Source organism: Mucor mucedo, assembly GCF_025094135.1.
Source record: "Mucor mucedo strain NRRL 3635 chromosome Unknown EV154scaffold_18, whole genome shotgun sequence".
NCBI lineage: Eukaryota > Fungi > Mucoromycota > Mucoromycetes > Mucorales > Mucoraceae > Mucor > Mucor mucedo.
Window position 1 is genome coordinate 276,886 of NW_026252302.1, and position 15,341 is coordinate 292,226.

The 15,341-nt window shown below is 35.0% G+C and overlaps 2 protein-coding genes across 2 annotated transcripts; one reads left to right on the top strand and one right to left on the bottom strand.

Moving 5' to 3' along the window:
• The first annotated feature begins 7,184 nt into the window (after positions 1-7,184).
• EV154DRAFT_499212 (Sodium/hydrogen exchanger family-domain-containing protein) lies at positions 7,185-10,230 on the top strand. Its single transcript, XM_051600449.1, has 11 exons — positions 7,185-7,355; positions 7,438-7,451; positions 7,514-7,559; positions 7,610-7,638; positions 7,707-7,821; positions 7,882-7,926; positions 8,000-8,082; positions 8,156-8,344; positions 8,420-8,468; positions 8,547-8,726; positions 8,782-10,230. Exons 4-11 carry the CDS (start codon positions 7,613-7,615, stop codon positions 10,099-10,101), a joined length of 2,007 nt encoding a protein of 668 aa, XP_051460722.1. The 5' UTR covers positions 7,185-7,355; positions 7,438-7,451; positions 7,514-7,559; positions 7,610-7,612; the 3' UTR covers positions 10,102-10,230.
• EV154DRAFT_438555 (ubiquitin carboxyl-terminal hydrolase-domain-containing protein) lies at positions 10,231-12,101 on the bottom strand. Its single transcript, XM_051596883.1, has 2 exons — positions 11,432-12,101; positions 10,231-11,362 (listed from the first exon to the last, which is right to left on the bottom strand). The coding sequence occupies exons 1-2, from the start codon at positions 12,089-12,091 to the stop codon at positions 10,334-10,336; spliced, it is 1,689 nt and encodes a 562-aa protein (XP_051460723.1). The 5' UTR covers positions 12,092-12,101; the 3' UTR covers positions 10,231-10,333.
• Between the last annotated feature and the right edge of the window lie 3,240 nt (positions 12,102-15,341).

The window sequence follows — 15,341 nt, forward strand, 5'->3', positions numbered from 1 at the left end:
GAAAAAAGGTTTACATGGTATAGTATTTTCCTTGTCCAACAACCTAAAATCATAAAAGCACGCAATCTTATCTCGGAATGACCCAAAAAAAAATTAATGCTGAACACACACTATAGGCCTAAATGTCATATTTACGTGGTACATCATAATATCCCCGCTTGCCCTAGCTTTTTAATTATTGTCGAAAGGTAGAATTTAGTTCTTACAAAATGACAATGGTTAAGAAAAAAATATTGATTTTCTATTCGGTAAAAGCGATTACTTGTTTTAGACAATCTGGATTTGTCGATCATATAGAACAATAAAGAAAGAATTTATAAAGCAAGCTATAATGCACCACCATTTTAAGGTTGATTCTCCGTTTTTCATAGCTTAATGCTTAAAGGACTTTACGGAGATGGTTCTCCTCCCATATTCTGCAGATACAAATGTAAACTACGAGATCTTATCGGTCGTTGTATGTGAAACACTCGTGCATTTGGTATTTATTGAACCGTGCCCTCCTATAGAACAGATTATTGTCTATTTTAGATGCCCCAGTATCGAATCCCATCATATACCCTAAAATAACAATCACGTCTTCAAACTCAAAAGACGACCATCAATTTTGCTGACATAGACTGTACCACAACTTGATAATTCAATCGTGTTCATAACCACGTGCGTGTACACCGACTAATCGAATTACACATAGTTTTAAAAGTTACATTTACTCATTTAGACAATGTCAGAATTATTGGATGATGCTGTATCTCGATACTTGGGTGACATACATTGCTGTATTTTTTTTTTTTTTTTTTTTTTTTTTTTGAAAATTGTAGAATCAGTCAATAGTTATTATAGATTTTGCATATCATTGCCTCATCAGTAAAGTTGTGTCAGGACCCCTCAAACCGTGCACTAATAATCCATATATCACATTCTAGGCCGCTAAAAATTTGCGTCCTGAAACCTTTTGTTCGCTGGTCGTGTTTTTCGATTTTTTTTCTGGATGCACTCTTATTTAATACATACAAAAGCACAAATTACACTGCCAATAATAAATACGCAAATGACAAACTGGTTTTTTTTTAACCGTATATAAAATATGGCCCTGGAAAGAATAAACATTACTCAGTTTCTGTGTCACACAAGTGAAATTCAGTCTAACTTGTCAATGGTGAGAAATAAAAATCTGAATATGGCTTCCACAACAATGGCTTTTCCGATAGACCGGAGAAATTTGTTTTATGTAACTAATGCGTATTCCTAATATCCTTCATAGCTTGATAGAAGTAAACCAGTATATGACTGATCTACCCACGGGTATCAATCTCAGTCTGACCTTGATTTGTGTCACACTATATTTTATCTGCAAAAAATTTCATTTATCAACTTCTGTAAAACTTTCTCTTTATAAGTTCCTAATAAGTAGAATCTATTCTTTAATCCGAATCCCAGTTTGCTTAAATACGTTCGAGAGGAGTTGATTACGGCTTTAACGAGGGTAATATTAAAACTTTTTTATTTTTTGAATGAGGGTGTTTCCACCACGCACCATAAGCTCCAGTATAATAAGAAACACCATTCTCTCAGCTAATTGAGAAATTTTCATCTGTCGCTCCACGGTTTAGTACACGTAAGTCTCAACTTGATCTAGACTGATTTTTGTCGCTACTTCAAAAGATGTGATTTATGTTCTGCGAGGTGAGATCCAATGTTCATCAACAGTTACTGCTTCACACATATTTACGCCAAACAATGTTGTATTCCGAAAATAGATTGTACCAAGTTAATATGTTCCATAAATCTTTTGGTTTAATTGTGTTGAAAACGTTTTTTTAGGATGCTCTAAATAGTGATCTTGATAAAGGGTTATTTTCTACCATATATTCATATGACGTGTTTATAAAGTTGCTAAATACCCTTCAAGTCATATAAATGTCAAACAATTAATAACTGTTGTCTATAATGAAGACAAAAAAAGTAAGAAAGAAACGAAAGCACCCCATTAAAATAGCGGCAGCGGAGGTGATAAAAAAATCTGATAACAAGATTAGAATATCTAGTTTTGTGTGACAACTCCTTGACAATTGACCAATCAATAATGATTCCATGAATGTGCATATCAATGCAACAAACTTGTAAAATAACACGGGAAAATTAAAAATTGACAATGGAAACGCCAGCACCTAAAAGCAAAACAGTAAAAACGATGAAAATTAAAAAGAAAATTAGATGCATAGAGAGACAGAAAACGCTATTTCCTTTTCTTTATTTTTTTATGAAGTCATTCCAACTACTTTTTGAGGAAGAACAATTTACAATGTACAGAACGACAAATAAAAACCGCTAATAGATAAGTACAGTCCTATGTCACTTTTCAAATGACGATTTCGAATAAGATTTAAGGGTGATATATACACAACCAGTTGAAAATTTTTAATTTTCAAGCTAGTTGTTTACTTTTCGGACAAAATGTAAAGAAAATGAATTTTCGGACAAACATTGCTTTTTTTTTTTTTGTTACCTGTAATGATCTTAATCCTTACTTAAATGGAAACCGTGTTTGATACGGCGATACGATAATGAGAATATATTAGGCTTATTGTTTAGTTTTTTTGGGTTAAAAAGCCTCTGGTCTTCCTTCGCCTGACCAAATCGCCTTTGAGATTATCATCATATTTCTGGTAGCATTCATGTCCCTTTGCCACACCTTTCACATTTTTGGCAGCAAAGATCTCCACTACCTTTGAAGCTGGGGGTTTTTAATCACCTTCAGGTCATCAAAATAGCATTGAATGCATACTTTGGATGTTTTATATTCGTCAATCGTGATAGCGATCAACTCACCTGCAGCTTCACGTTTTTTTAATGATCTCCACATAACCCCAGTTACACCACTAAGGCCCTTCAGCTTAACCAGGTCTTTTCCAGACATTCCTACCTTAAAGACTACCAGCGGAACCCTCTATGTATCTTTTTCATACGGAAGTAGCTTCCACTTATTCGGCCTTTCCGAACAAAAGGATTAACAAAAGCATACTTTTTTTTAAAAAAAAGATGGTTTACTTACTTCTTATCTGTTGTATTTTTCATATCAACTTTGGCATCTTTCTTCTTAAACTTCTTCTTTATTCGCTTTTTTATTTTCTTACTGTCTCTTTTACGTTAGTTATAATTTGAAGTGCCGTGTACTACAATTTTTACCATCGCTCCAGCAGCTCGCTGTCTTCCTTGATATAGAAACAATTTGTCCTTTGTTGTACCGAATCCATAGAAATTTAAACGACGTTCAGGTGACTATAAATGTGTTGGATATAATTTCTGTTTGCAGTTTTTGTTGTAGACATCCCAGTCTCAATCACCTCAACCTCATTCCCTTGCTTTCCCTGCAACAGTCTTTTTTGGTATAAAGAACTGCCCGTTAAGTGTCAGTACTCCTTATTAGTACACTGAAGTATACTATGATTTTCGTGATCTAACCCCTCCACAGCTGTGAACACGGCCTTTCTACCTGGATCCAGAAAAACTGTTCGGAATACATTTTGCTACTTTTTTTGGATTGTTTTACTTACCATCATTATTATTATTTAGTTACGTAATGTATAGCACCGTTTAAGACCGTTTAAGGCTGTTTAAAAGATAGCCCGTCATTCAGCTTAAGTATTAAGCAAACATTAGCATGTCTTTTGTGTAGTTTGCGCTTAATTATTAAATGCCTTTAGAATCAAATCTGTTTTACCTTTACCGGTGTTCGCCGCCATACGCTCATCAAATTTTGCCAGCACAAGCTTATTATGACCTTGTCATCATTTTAATAAATTTTTTTTTTTTTTTGGTATCTTTGAGCTCTCCATCTTGGTTTATTCGTGTAATTCTTTGTGAGTCGCACAAAAATTGCTAAAACCAAAAAGGAATATTTCTGCTCGTTCCCTTTTTGGAAGATTTGAGAAAAAAAAGCTGAGATTTTCAATTGATAGTGTAGAGAAGGGGGTCGCTTAAAGACATTTTATTTATATTTTGGTTGTATAGGATGGTCGAGTACTAATACAAACAATTTGACAATTTTTAAATCAATTTAGTTATTTGGATATGATGAAACGATGTAGAGAACTAATGTTTCCTTATGTGAAAAACCTTATAATAGGTCGAAATGCCAGAGATCAGGCGTACTCAGAATTGTTTTAGCGTGCGTATTTTATCTTAAAACAATGCAATTAGAGAGAAATCATATGCTTCGATCACTTTCAATGTAGAAAAGACACTTATAATTATTTACAGTGTGATGTGACATATCGACTATTGGTTCGATGAATATAGCTAAATCGAACAAAATATCAAACACCATTCAGGATAATATGTTCTTTGTTGCACAAAAACTGCTCACAGTCATTAAATTTACTGTTTGTATAGCAGCTGATGGCCCAAACATTGTATCCTAGGCTAACTTTGTCAAGCTATCTATTTATCTCACCCTGCCGGATCGGTCACAACGAATATATTGCTCTTATCTTGCGATAATTATAAGAAGAAAACCCCATCAGATAGCCGCACCTGGACATCGAATGACGTACTGCTCAGTTTAACTATCAAAAATGGGATTCGCTTATTTACAGCAAAAAGAACAGTGTATAGCGCTCTCTGAATTCAAAATCATTAAAACAAAGAACAACAATAAGGCTCTGGGTTATCTTCTTTTTATATATATCATCAACTTTATTAGAAGTCTATATTGGTTTGTAACGCTTCGTTCTTCGTTTCTTGACAATGCAACTTGAGCAAAAAAGGTATTCACTGTCCAAGCTTTGAAATTTTTCTCTAAATGTTGCCAAGGAATTTTATCTATTTTCAAATACACGCAACAGAATAGAACACCTTAGTCAGTGATTAAAAATACTGATTAAAATCAACTTTTATTTATGCAATACATGTATGACGTAACAACAGTATATATTACCCTTAATAGAACAAATACACTGATATATATATATATCGATTATAAATCAGCTTTTACACTCTTTTAGAGCTATCTGTCTACCTAAGAAGACCGGCTCCTGTTTATTACAGAACATTAGTTACAGCGGTCTCCAAATAGGATCGACAAAAGGACGAAATTCGGGTTTACCTTATTAAATTCAACAACAAACATTTAAACGGCGTAAGGTTATCATGTGATAGTAATTGACGAAAACAAGTAATAGACGACGGCGGGGTCAATTAGTCAAGTGATATGGTCAATCCCGACTAACTTTAATTTGTTCAGTGCAAGTTAGAACAAACAATTTTTGACTTAAGTTTGTACTACTAGGCTGTTTAGCGAAACCCACTCAACCCGTTATGTGTGCACAGAAATCAAGTTTTTTTGTCATGATTACTTGGTGAGGTCGGGTGCAATTATATGGGCGGGGTAGTTAAGCGGGCAGGAAAGGTGGAATGTGAAAACAAGGTTTGTGTTTTTGTCATTGCCGCAGTGTAGATCATGTTTACAACAAAGGACGGAAAAACCATTTTTATACAGTCGTCGTTCGGACACCGCGCGTTTGGCTTTTCCCGGAGCGCAGCGGCGGAGGGCCAAAAAAACGTCTGGAGCCTCCGTCTACTAATAGCTTTTCAAATTGCAGTTTTTTACAACATACTCTCTTTTTTTCTTCGTAAGAATCAATGTAATCCAAGCAGGTGCATCTTAACAGACTTTAAGAAGATAGATTAATTTCCAGCGGAATTAAGGGCCCATTAAACGGGTTCCCAGTCGAATTATTACAACTCGCCTGGGTTTACATATCAATTTGGTGAATTCACATTGACAGTGTCTCATTTCTTTGATCAAATTTAAAATTTTTGATTTAAGGCCAAACCAGAAAGTGAGCATAAAGCGAAATGAAAATGGTCTACCTTGTCTTAAATGCCAAAAATTCTAAATCACCAGACAAATCTTGAAGATACATTTTATCAAGTCGGCTTGCCAAGAATCTTTTTTGAACTTGTTTGTGTGTCAAAAAAAGATTCTTGGCAGGACGACTTGTTAAAATGCAGACTGATACATTGATATTAATTAATTAATCGATATGAAGTGCACTGAAAACAGAATTAAACGAACGAAGACAAACAGATATAAAATACTAGATAGGTTGAAGTGATACAGCTTTGTTAACAAAGAGAACCTATCAAGTATAATGAAGCTGGCCAGCAATGCAGTACCAGTAACAACCTGAACAATTTTTGTCTTCGATGGTCTTCTTTTTTTTTTTTTTGCATGATACATGCTGCTGTTTGTAAAAGACGATACAACAATTCATTTTTAAGTACGACCTTTTTTTTATTTTTCAAATGTGAGCTTTTTGTTCCTCTGGCAACGAAATTCTAGTTCCTGTGAGAGTGAAATTTAATTTCTGATTGGCCGACACTTTACTTCCATAAGAGCGACATTCTATTTCTGATTGGGCAACAGTTTGTTCGGTCCGAACGACATAAAGATCAACTGTATAAGAATGACGTTTTGGAAGAAATGAGAAAACGATAGGTAGTACAATTTTATGCTGAGCAGTTGTTACCATCTTTGGGAAAGAGAATTTTGTACCTGTTTTCTGAAAAATCTATTTTTTTTTAGCTTGTAAACGAAAATTACCTTATCCGTAATGAAACATCCCTGAGTGTGTTTAATTTCCCTCCCGACCGACATCGTTACCGAACGAACAAAAAAAAAAAAAAAAAAAAAAAAAAATGATCAGATCATGGGTTTGAAGATGATTTCAATTAGGTGGTTTGAAGATAAACAATTCGACTCTTAATAAAATTAGAAGAATTGATTATTGTTTGGAATAATTTAGCACTAATTAGCACCCGTTACTCAGTTGTGCAAAATAAAAAAAAGTCAATGCATACCATGGGACTCCTTTTCCTATTAAGCGTCCCGGTACCGATGACAAGTAAAACGACCACAAAAAAAAAAATTACAGGCGCTGTTTGATGATATGCAGTTTGCTAAAAAAGTAAAAAATGTACCTCGTGCATATATAATTTCTTTTTAGCTCCATGTTGGTAAGAGACTTTCAAGAGTGGAGAGTTACACAACATTTTGCTTTATTTTCTGACTTTGTAAAAAAAAAAAAAGCCCCAAGTGGGAGAAAAAAAAAAGACATTTTTCTTTCTCTTCTTTCTTATCATTCTGACTTTTCTCTTTTTCTTCTTCTTCTTTTTAATTTTAATTAGTATTAGTGGATAAACAAACAAAAAAAAATTTATGAATCCCCTACACGTTATTCCGGGAGAATTCTCGACATTCACCATAGCGATCGCTATTCTTAGTGGTTTTATTGTGTTTTTTGGCTATGTCTCCATGTTTATAAAAGAAAGATGCTTTTTATCTGAAGCATGTAAGCGTTTTAAATTTTTGATTTTTGATCTATTTTCCCTATCAAAGAAAAAAAAAAGATACTCATGTTCTATTATGTCTAGTTGTCGCACTTGTCGTAGGTATTATTGCGGGTCCATTAGTATCTAATGGTTTTGATCCTAATAATTGGACTGATAGTGATGAGATTACCAAAGAATTAACTAGATGTATTCTTGCTATTCAAGTAAATAATGATAATTAATGTGTGTTATATTGTTACTAACTGTCTTCTAGGTGATGGCCGTCGGTATTGATCTTCCCAAGTAAGTGTGACACATTGAACACCCGAAAATCATAAATATTTACCCTTTTTTTTTTTTTTTAAATTTAGACACTACATGAAAAAAGAATGGCTTACCATGCTGATGTTACTACTTCCTGTCATGATCTTCATGTGGCTCGTGAGCGGATTGTTTATTTGGTGGTTAGTTCCACCAATCGACTACGTAAGTTTGTGAATTGTGGGGTTAGGGTTAGAGTTTCTGGTTTCTGACCTTTCTATTTAGCTTCATTCACTTGTGATTGCTGCCTGTGTTTGTCCAACGGATCCCGTAAGTAGAATTTTTTTTTGACACTAAAAATGAGGTCATATCATTCAATTTTTTTTAACCCCGTGTCTATTAGATTTTAGCAAATTCAGTGGTGAAAGGCCGATTCGCCGAAAAGCATGTGCCAGCTCATATCCGTAATGCATTGTCTGCGGAAAGGTATTGTTTATTTTTACTTATACGTACAAAAGGAATTTTTTTTTTTTTGCTTACCTTAAAAAAAACAAATTAGTGGTGCCAATGATGGTATGGGATTCCCATTTCTCTTCCTGGCATTATTCTTGATCAGTGAACCTCAAGTGGGTACTGCCATTGGAAAATGGATTTATATCACCCTTTTATTTCAAATTGTCCTATCTTGTGTCATTGGCCTTGCCGTAGGTTGGGTTGCTCGAAAGATCCTGCAATGGTCTGAAAGAAAGTAAGTTTTCTCCTTGTCGTCATGCAAAAAAGAAGCTTAAATATACTCACACATACTCTCTCTTTCGTTACATAGTCATTTAATTGATAAACCTTCATTTTTGTGTTTCGCAATTGCTTTAGCCGTAAGTTTATATCTTCTGCATGCATCATATGAACAAAAAAAAAGCTTAAAATATTAACATAACCCCCCCCCCCCTTAGTTATTCTTGATGAGTATGACGGGTTTCTCGGGTAGTGATGACTTGTTAGCTTGTTTCGTGGCAGGTAATGCCTTTTCTTGGGATGATTGGTTCCGACAAGAAACAGAAGAAGCGCATTTCCAAGATGTGATTGATATGATGTTGAATTTAGCGGTCTTTGTCTATATTGGCGCCATCATTGTAAGTGTGACATTTAACAAACAAAAACGAAAAAACTAACAACACTACTGTATAGCCGTGGAGTGATTTTGGAAATGCAGAGCTGGGATTGACTCCTTGGCGATTAGTGGTGATAGCGATTTTGATCCTCGTATTTCGACGATTGCCGATTTTGATTATATTGAAACCGGTGATGCCAGCACTCAAAACCTACCGTGAAGCTATTTTTAGTGGCTGGTTTGGTCCTATGGGCGTCGGTGCCGTCTTCTTAGCCATGGTGGCCAAGGAACAAATGGAAGTGATCTATCATGATGTGGAAGAACCGCCCGTCACGATTGAATTGATTAAACCCGTCGTGTTATTTATTGTATTATCATCTACTTTGGTTCATGGTACAACTATTCCATTATTTAAAATTGGTAATCGTATCCGTACTCGTACCTTATCCATCGCCAGTACTGGTTCCGGTCAAGTGCTGCGTTTACCCAAGTTACAGTTTGGTCAGCAAATTAACATGAGACGAGATGAAGCACATAACCAGGAACATGCTGAAGCCATGTCACAATTAAAGCGTAATACTTTGCTTAATACTATCCAACAACAACAATCACCTCATCATCCACAATCTCAAGATCATACCATTCAAATGCATGACGATGACGATTATGATGGTTTAAATGAAGAGGATTTCTTACCTGATGAATCCGATGAAACCGAGGTCGGCGGTTATGATGAGTCGACAACACCATCCAATCCTGCTTTAAATATGCAACAGCAACATCATATGCCTGCTGCTCCCACCACTGAATCTCAGAGTATTCGATTCTTAGAACCTGTCAATCCTAGAGCTGGATCAGCGTCGCAGAATATGGACCGTAATGATGCTAGTGTATCCAGTTTCCGAAGCTGGATGAACCGTAACAAAGAGATTAAAGAAGAACCTGGAACGGAGGACGTGGGAGTCATTGCCAGTAACCCACCTGCTCATAGTGGTGGATTAAGGAACCTGTTCCGTCGACATAATAAGGATAATGTTGAAGACAATGTACAGGCAGATATGCCACCTTCTGTACGTGTGACATCGCCTGATGACGAGGAAAAAGAACAGCACGTAGAACCCATCACTGCACACCCCAGCACGCTTGACACATTAAAAAACATGTTCCCACATCACCATCAAGAACAGGATACCATTATTGATGTGGGACCAGAGAAACTGAGTCGTCGTATTGAAGTATGGGACGAACCTAACCATGTGGTGATTGAAGATAAACGCGACGCTTCCTCTCATTCTGTCATTGATAAGTCGGATCCTAATTGGAAAGTCTTGGTCAAGGAAAAGATTAATCAGCTTCAATATATTATTGATAATGAAGTGGATGAAAAGCGTAGTTAAAAGAAAAAGGAATCTCTCTCTCTCTCTCTCTCTCCCTTCTTCCTATTGTAAAAGCATACCTCCCCCTCCCCCTTTCTTTTTTTCTTTCATACACATTATTATAATATCATATTTATTCTATTACCAAATGTAACTTCTATTTAATAAAATACTTTTTTTTTCTCCAGTTGGTTTTAATGTTACCAAACAAAGCTATTATGCATGTCATTGGAACAAGCGTGCATTGCTCGTATTACATTAAACTACAGTTTTCTGCCAAGTGGTATTTATCCCGATTATGGCGGTGCTTATGTTTATGTTTCCTTTTGCCATCATTTTTACATTGACAAGGTTCATCTTCTTGGACTGGTGTTGTTGATGTCGAGTGTGTTGATTTAAAATCATCATCCTTTCTACTAACTTCGTCATCACTGTCATCTGACGTTAATGATCCATGATGACATGTCTTATCCAGTTCGTAAAAAATAATATATGCGTTTTGGGAAAGATCTTCGAACATGCCAGTAGTTTGCCCCAGCACAGATACCCTACTATCTCGATTCATATCATCAAATTTTAACCAGTAAGTCTCTCCTTCCGCATCTTCCATTCTTGCATAGGATATATAATGTCCGCTATTTAATGAATCACCTTTATGGCACACAGCGCTTTTAAAATGTAATGTCCAGTCGACTAAATGACCACAGGTAGGGCACATGGGATCGTCAGCGTTTTGGTTAATGAATTTATTGAAATCGATGGTGATGGGGATTTCAACCCTTCGTTTTAATTTGGTTGTGCCACCACAAGCGTCATATTCATACCTTTTCAAGACAATGGGTAATATCATGTGGGTATCGGGAAAAGATGAATTAAATTGCGTATCAATGGTATTACCACTTTCACTGATACCACTATAAAAAGGTAATAACTCCAATACTTGCCATGCAGTGACGGCAATTTCTTGTTCTCCTTGAGGTTGTGGCTCTGACACAATGGCTTTAGGATCTTTTTCGAGTTTCATGGTGTCTTGGAGTACAGTGCCAATGGAAGGAGAAGACGCAACATTTTCAAGAATGCTGTGTTCGTAACTCACTTGACGTTGAACATCGGTGATGATACTATTATAAAAACAATCCACCAATATATCTTGTAATTGGATATTCTCGTTCATCTCGTCATTGTCAGCTGCTTTAGGAATTGAGAGTGAAAGTGTACGTTCGGTGGTTACTCGGTCATCACTGGTATCTTTATTGGCGCCATGAAATAGTCTGACTTGGAACTAAAAAAAGCTTTTTGCATGAGTTTTAATCTAACATTTTTTTTTTTTTTTTTTTGGTGATGAACGTACAGGGAGATAAGGTAGTTCGAAAGTTTCAGTGATAAACATAAAGAGCTCACTTGAATCACCTTGAGTCCAGTGACCCCCTGTGTCTTCACAGACCCAGTCAGCTTCCTGTAGCACTTTTCGAAACCAATGAACGAAATCGGCATTAATGAAGTGGCCTTTTCGTAATTTATTGACAAAGAGTCTCATAAGAGTTTGAAGTTTTATCTTTGATTCGTTCTCCACGGGAATATCATAAGTGAGTAAAGGATCGAATGTGGTATTTGAAATGTACATTGCAAAGAGCAATGCGTCGATATAACATGATGTGCCACCGTCGTTTTCGGCACCTAAAAGTTTAATGTTGCTAGAGGTGGGAGGTTCTTTGAGTATACCATGGGAAGCCTCTTCGTAATCAATTAGGTCGATCATGGCCTTTTTGTAATCCCATTCGTTGTGTTCCAAAATACTTTCGTATAATTCTGGGTCGAGGGTGACCGAGAAATTATGGTTACCGTATTTTGACAGTGAAGTGATCTTTTCTAATTGATCTGCTGTACGTTTCTTCTCTGTGGGTTGGATGAATTCTGTCGATTTCGAGTGAGGAAAAATGAATTTCCAAAATTTATCTCGTCTTCGATGTGCTTTCTTCTTCTTTTCTTCTTTGCTAATATGCTCGTCCATTCTTTTTTATTGTTAAAACTAAACAAAGGAAGATTTTTTTTTTTGTTTAAGCTTTTTTTATTTCTTTTTATTTTGGAGCGCCGATTAATCCTTGCCAAGCATTGTGAGGATTGACTTTGGGATTTCGCACACTGTTGGTATTCTCTGTGTTTCCTTGAACACAAATAAACAGGATACGTACTAGTCTTTTTTAATAGTGATAAGATCATTTCCTTATTAAAAATTCAAAGTTAGATATGGTCAAGTTAAAGCAACCCCAATTTCATTTTCAAGAATTTTTTTACGCCTCATTTATTCATCCGGAAATCGTGTTTGGAGTATATGTTAGTGTTTAAATACAAGCAAAGGTGACAAGAGTAGCAAAAAAAAAAAGAAGGAATTTCTGCAGATCCCTTCTTTGTGATGCATAAATACTCATACTAAAATATGCAACTCATATAAGATCAAACAGACAGCCGATACAAGTAGAAATCAGACAATATCTCTTCCAAAGAAAACATCACCAAATAAATATGTTTAGAAAAGATTAGTTAGATCTACTTATATGACTTCCAGAAATGAAAGCTATTTCACTAGCTTTTTATAGACAAGACGAATTTCATGAAAAGACTGTTAAAAAGCACAGACAAGACTTATAATGATCACTTGCGTTTTGAGTATATTCACTTAAAGTATAACGTACACTGGAATACCACTGAATGCAAAACATTATTTTCATTAGGTCTCAATTTTTTGTAGCTTTCTGACTACGTTTTAAAGGGTTAGGTACTCCATATAATTTTCTGGTCTTTTGGGCTTGTTGTAGCAAAATGTTTATTCTGATAAGACTGTAAAACTAAATATGGGTTATGTTGATAAGATTTTATAATGAAGCAAATCAGGCAAGTGATATACAGTATATTATAAAACTCTGCAAGAATTCTAGCAGAAAGAAAAATAAATGATTATAAGGTATACTGAAACAAATACACACAATATAACACATAAAGTAAAAATCTTATTGACAGTTTCTGTTACAGTTTGTTACAAATCAAGTTTGTATGATTCGATAAAAAAATATATAATTTATAAAGAAATAGTGGTTCTGTAAGTACGACTATAAGTTCTTGTTACTTTATTGAACCGAATTTTTAGCTATAAAAAAGGGGGTGTATTTACGAAAAATCCAAAAATCCAAAAATAACAAGACAGAATATTAATCAGATTACAAAAAGAAACCAAGCATTATTAAACATAAAAATAATGATCTCTTTTATACATGATAAACACAGCTAAGACTACCATCACGGGTAAATTATACCCAAATGTTATCCAAGCTGTCAATAAATCCGCTAGGAGCAGTAAGAGAATATAATAAATAACCCGTACCTGAATAATCAATCGGTACCATGTGAACTCTGAAAATACTAGCTGACATATGATAAATATGACAGCTGTAACAAAACTCTGATCGTCAGGGTACAAGCGTATTACCATAAATATGGTCTATATACAGCTCGCATACAGCATTTTATACTTTTCAAAGTCTGACTGTGATTAGAATTGCTTATCAATGAATTTATCTTGACTATTAAATTCCACATAAATTCATGGATACTTTGTTATCTAGTTACCGACAGATTGCTTTAATGGCTTATTTTACCATAAAAAAACAACAGTATCGTCCTTTTATTCTTTCGTAGATATTCCTTCTTTTTCGCTTAACACGCTGTTTTGAATTGAATTTTTCATATAGTAAACTGTCGTTTCCGTACGTCCTTTCAAGCCAAAAAAATGCTAAAATATGATATTGAATTATTAGGTTTTGATTTCAAGATTTTTTTTCAAAGACTTAAAATTATTGGCCAAAACGCAAAAGGTATACCTCGAGGAAAATCCCAAATTTTACAAATGAGCCTTTTGAATACCCTTCCTGTAGGTTTGATGAAAAGTGTTTTTAAATAATTATAGCCCAAATTTAATGCTTTTTACAATAGTGTTAGTTTTAGATTAGTTTTACTAAAAATTATTTTGAGCGCATATTTTAAAAAACAGTTTTTGCTATACAAAGTTTTGTTTCTACATATTAAATTAGTTTTCTAAATATACCAAAAGATGCGCCTACATTTTCCGCAAATTTTGGGTATCATATTACCTTAATAAAAGTTTAATATCCAGAGGCTTTACTTTGACATGAAAGTTATAAAAACTCATTTTTGATCAAATCGGTTCAGGAAAAGCGAATTTGTTTTCTCTCTCATTTTAGAGGCCATAGACGTGAATGAAAAGGATCAAATGACATTAAATCTGGCGTTCGCGCGCATATTTTTTGAGTTAGACACCGGTTTTGTCAAAACACGACAGTAGATCGTAGAATCACCCTCAAGCCTAGGCTTAAACTTGTAGACAGTGCTTATGTGCTGTGTGCTCAGCTTAATCCACAGTGGAGACTATCAACCAGTAGCTAGTGTAACACGAACTTTTTTTTACACTGGCTCCAAGTTGTTGGACAGACTGTGTGCGCTACTTTGCCTTATTAAGAACATGACTTAAAACCCGCATGATTTTCTCTTTTTCTATACTAACTATCACACCCGTATTGTTTCATAAGCTTAAATGTGGCTGTAGTGCTAAACCATATGTAAAGTTGCTTTCACAAAATACAGATAACTCTTGAAAAAGGTATAAAAAGGCCCTCCCCAAAAAAAAATATGATTCGGGTCTATATTTCTACGGCATTGTACTCTCTACCTGTTCTGCAGGCTTTGTTATAGTTTTATAGGACTGTAACTAGTCTAATTCGGATAGCGGATTTCTCGTCCCCACAAGGATGGTTGTCATATTTTTTTTTTGCTCGGGGGTGCACAACCGGAACATTTTTATATTTAATGAAAAACTTTTTGACCAACTGATTTATCTCATGCAAAAAAACGGCCAAAAAACAGGTGTTTGAAAGACTGCAAAAGATCTTTCGAAGTACTTTGAGTATCAAAAGACCTTCCGCGAGTAGTTATTTGCAGCTACATTAAATTAGTGTATATAAAACCTAAGTTTTAGTCACCCTTAACTACTTCTTTTTACAGTATTTTTTACTTGTAAATAAAAAGTTTCTTATTGATTTCAAAATGACCATTAAAGAATCTAACGCAAGCCACACCACTTAACTTATATATACAAATTATAGGGGTGTACACTGGTTACGTAAAGCTGATTACACGATGACTCATATTTCCAAGACGGTTGGATTATCTGTTCCATCAGTCCAAACAGT

Excerpts from the sequence above, each read along its gene's own strand:
- EV154DRAFT_499212 (XM_051600449.1), top strand. The coding sequence starts at position 7,613 with ATGGCCGTCGGTATTGATCTTCCCAA. Across the intron at positions 8,083-8,155 it reads AATGCATTGTCTGCGGAAAG|TGGTGCCAATGATGGTATGG; the intron begins GTATTGTTTATT and ends AAAACAAATTAG. Across the intron at positions 8,469-8,546 it reads GTTTCGCAATTGCTTTAGCC|TTATTCTTGATGAGTATGAC; the intron begins GTAAGTTTATAT and ends CCCCCCCCTTAG.
- EV154DRAFT_438555 (XM_051596883.1), bottom strand. The coding sequence starts at position 12,091 with ATGGACGAGCATATTAGCAAAGAAGAAAAGAAGAAGAAAGCACATCGA. Across the intron at positions 11,363-11,431 it reads TCGAACTACCTTATCTCCCT|TTCCAAGTCAGACTATTTCA; the intron begins GTACGTTCATCA and ends AGCTTTTTTTAG.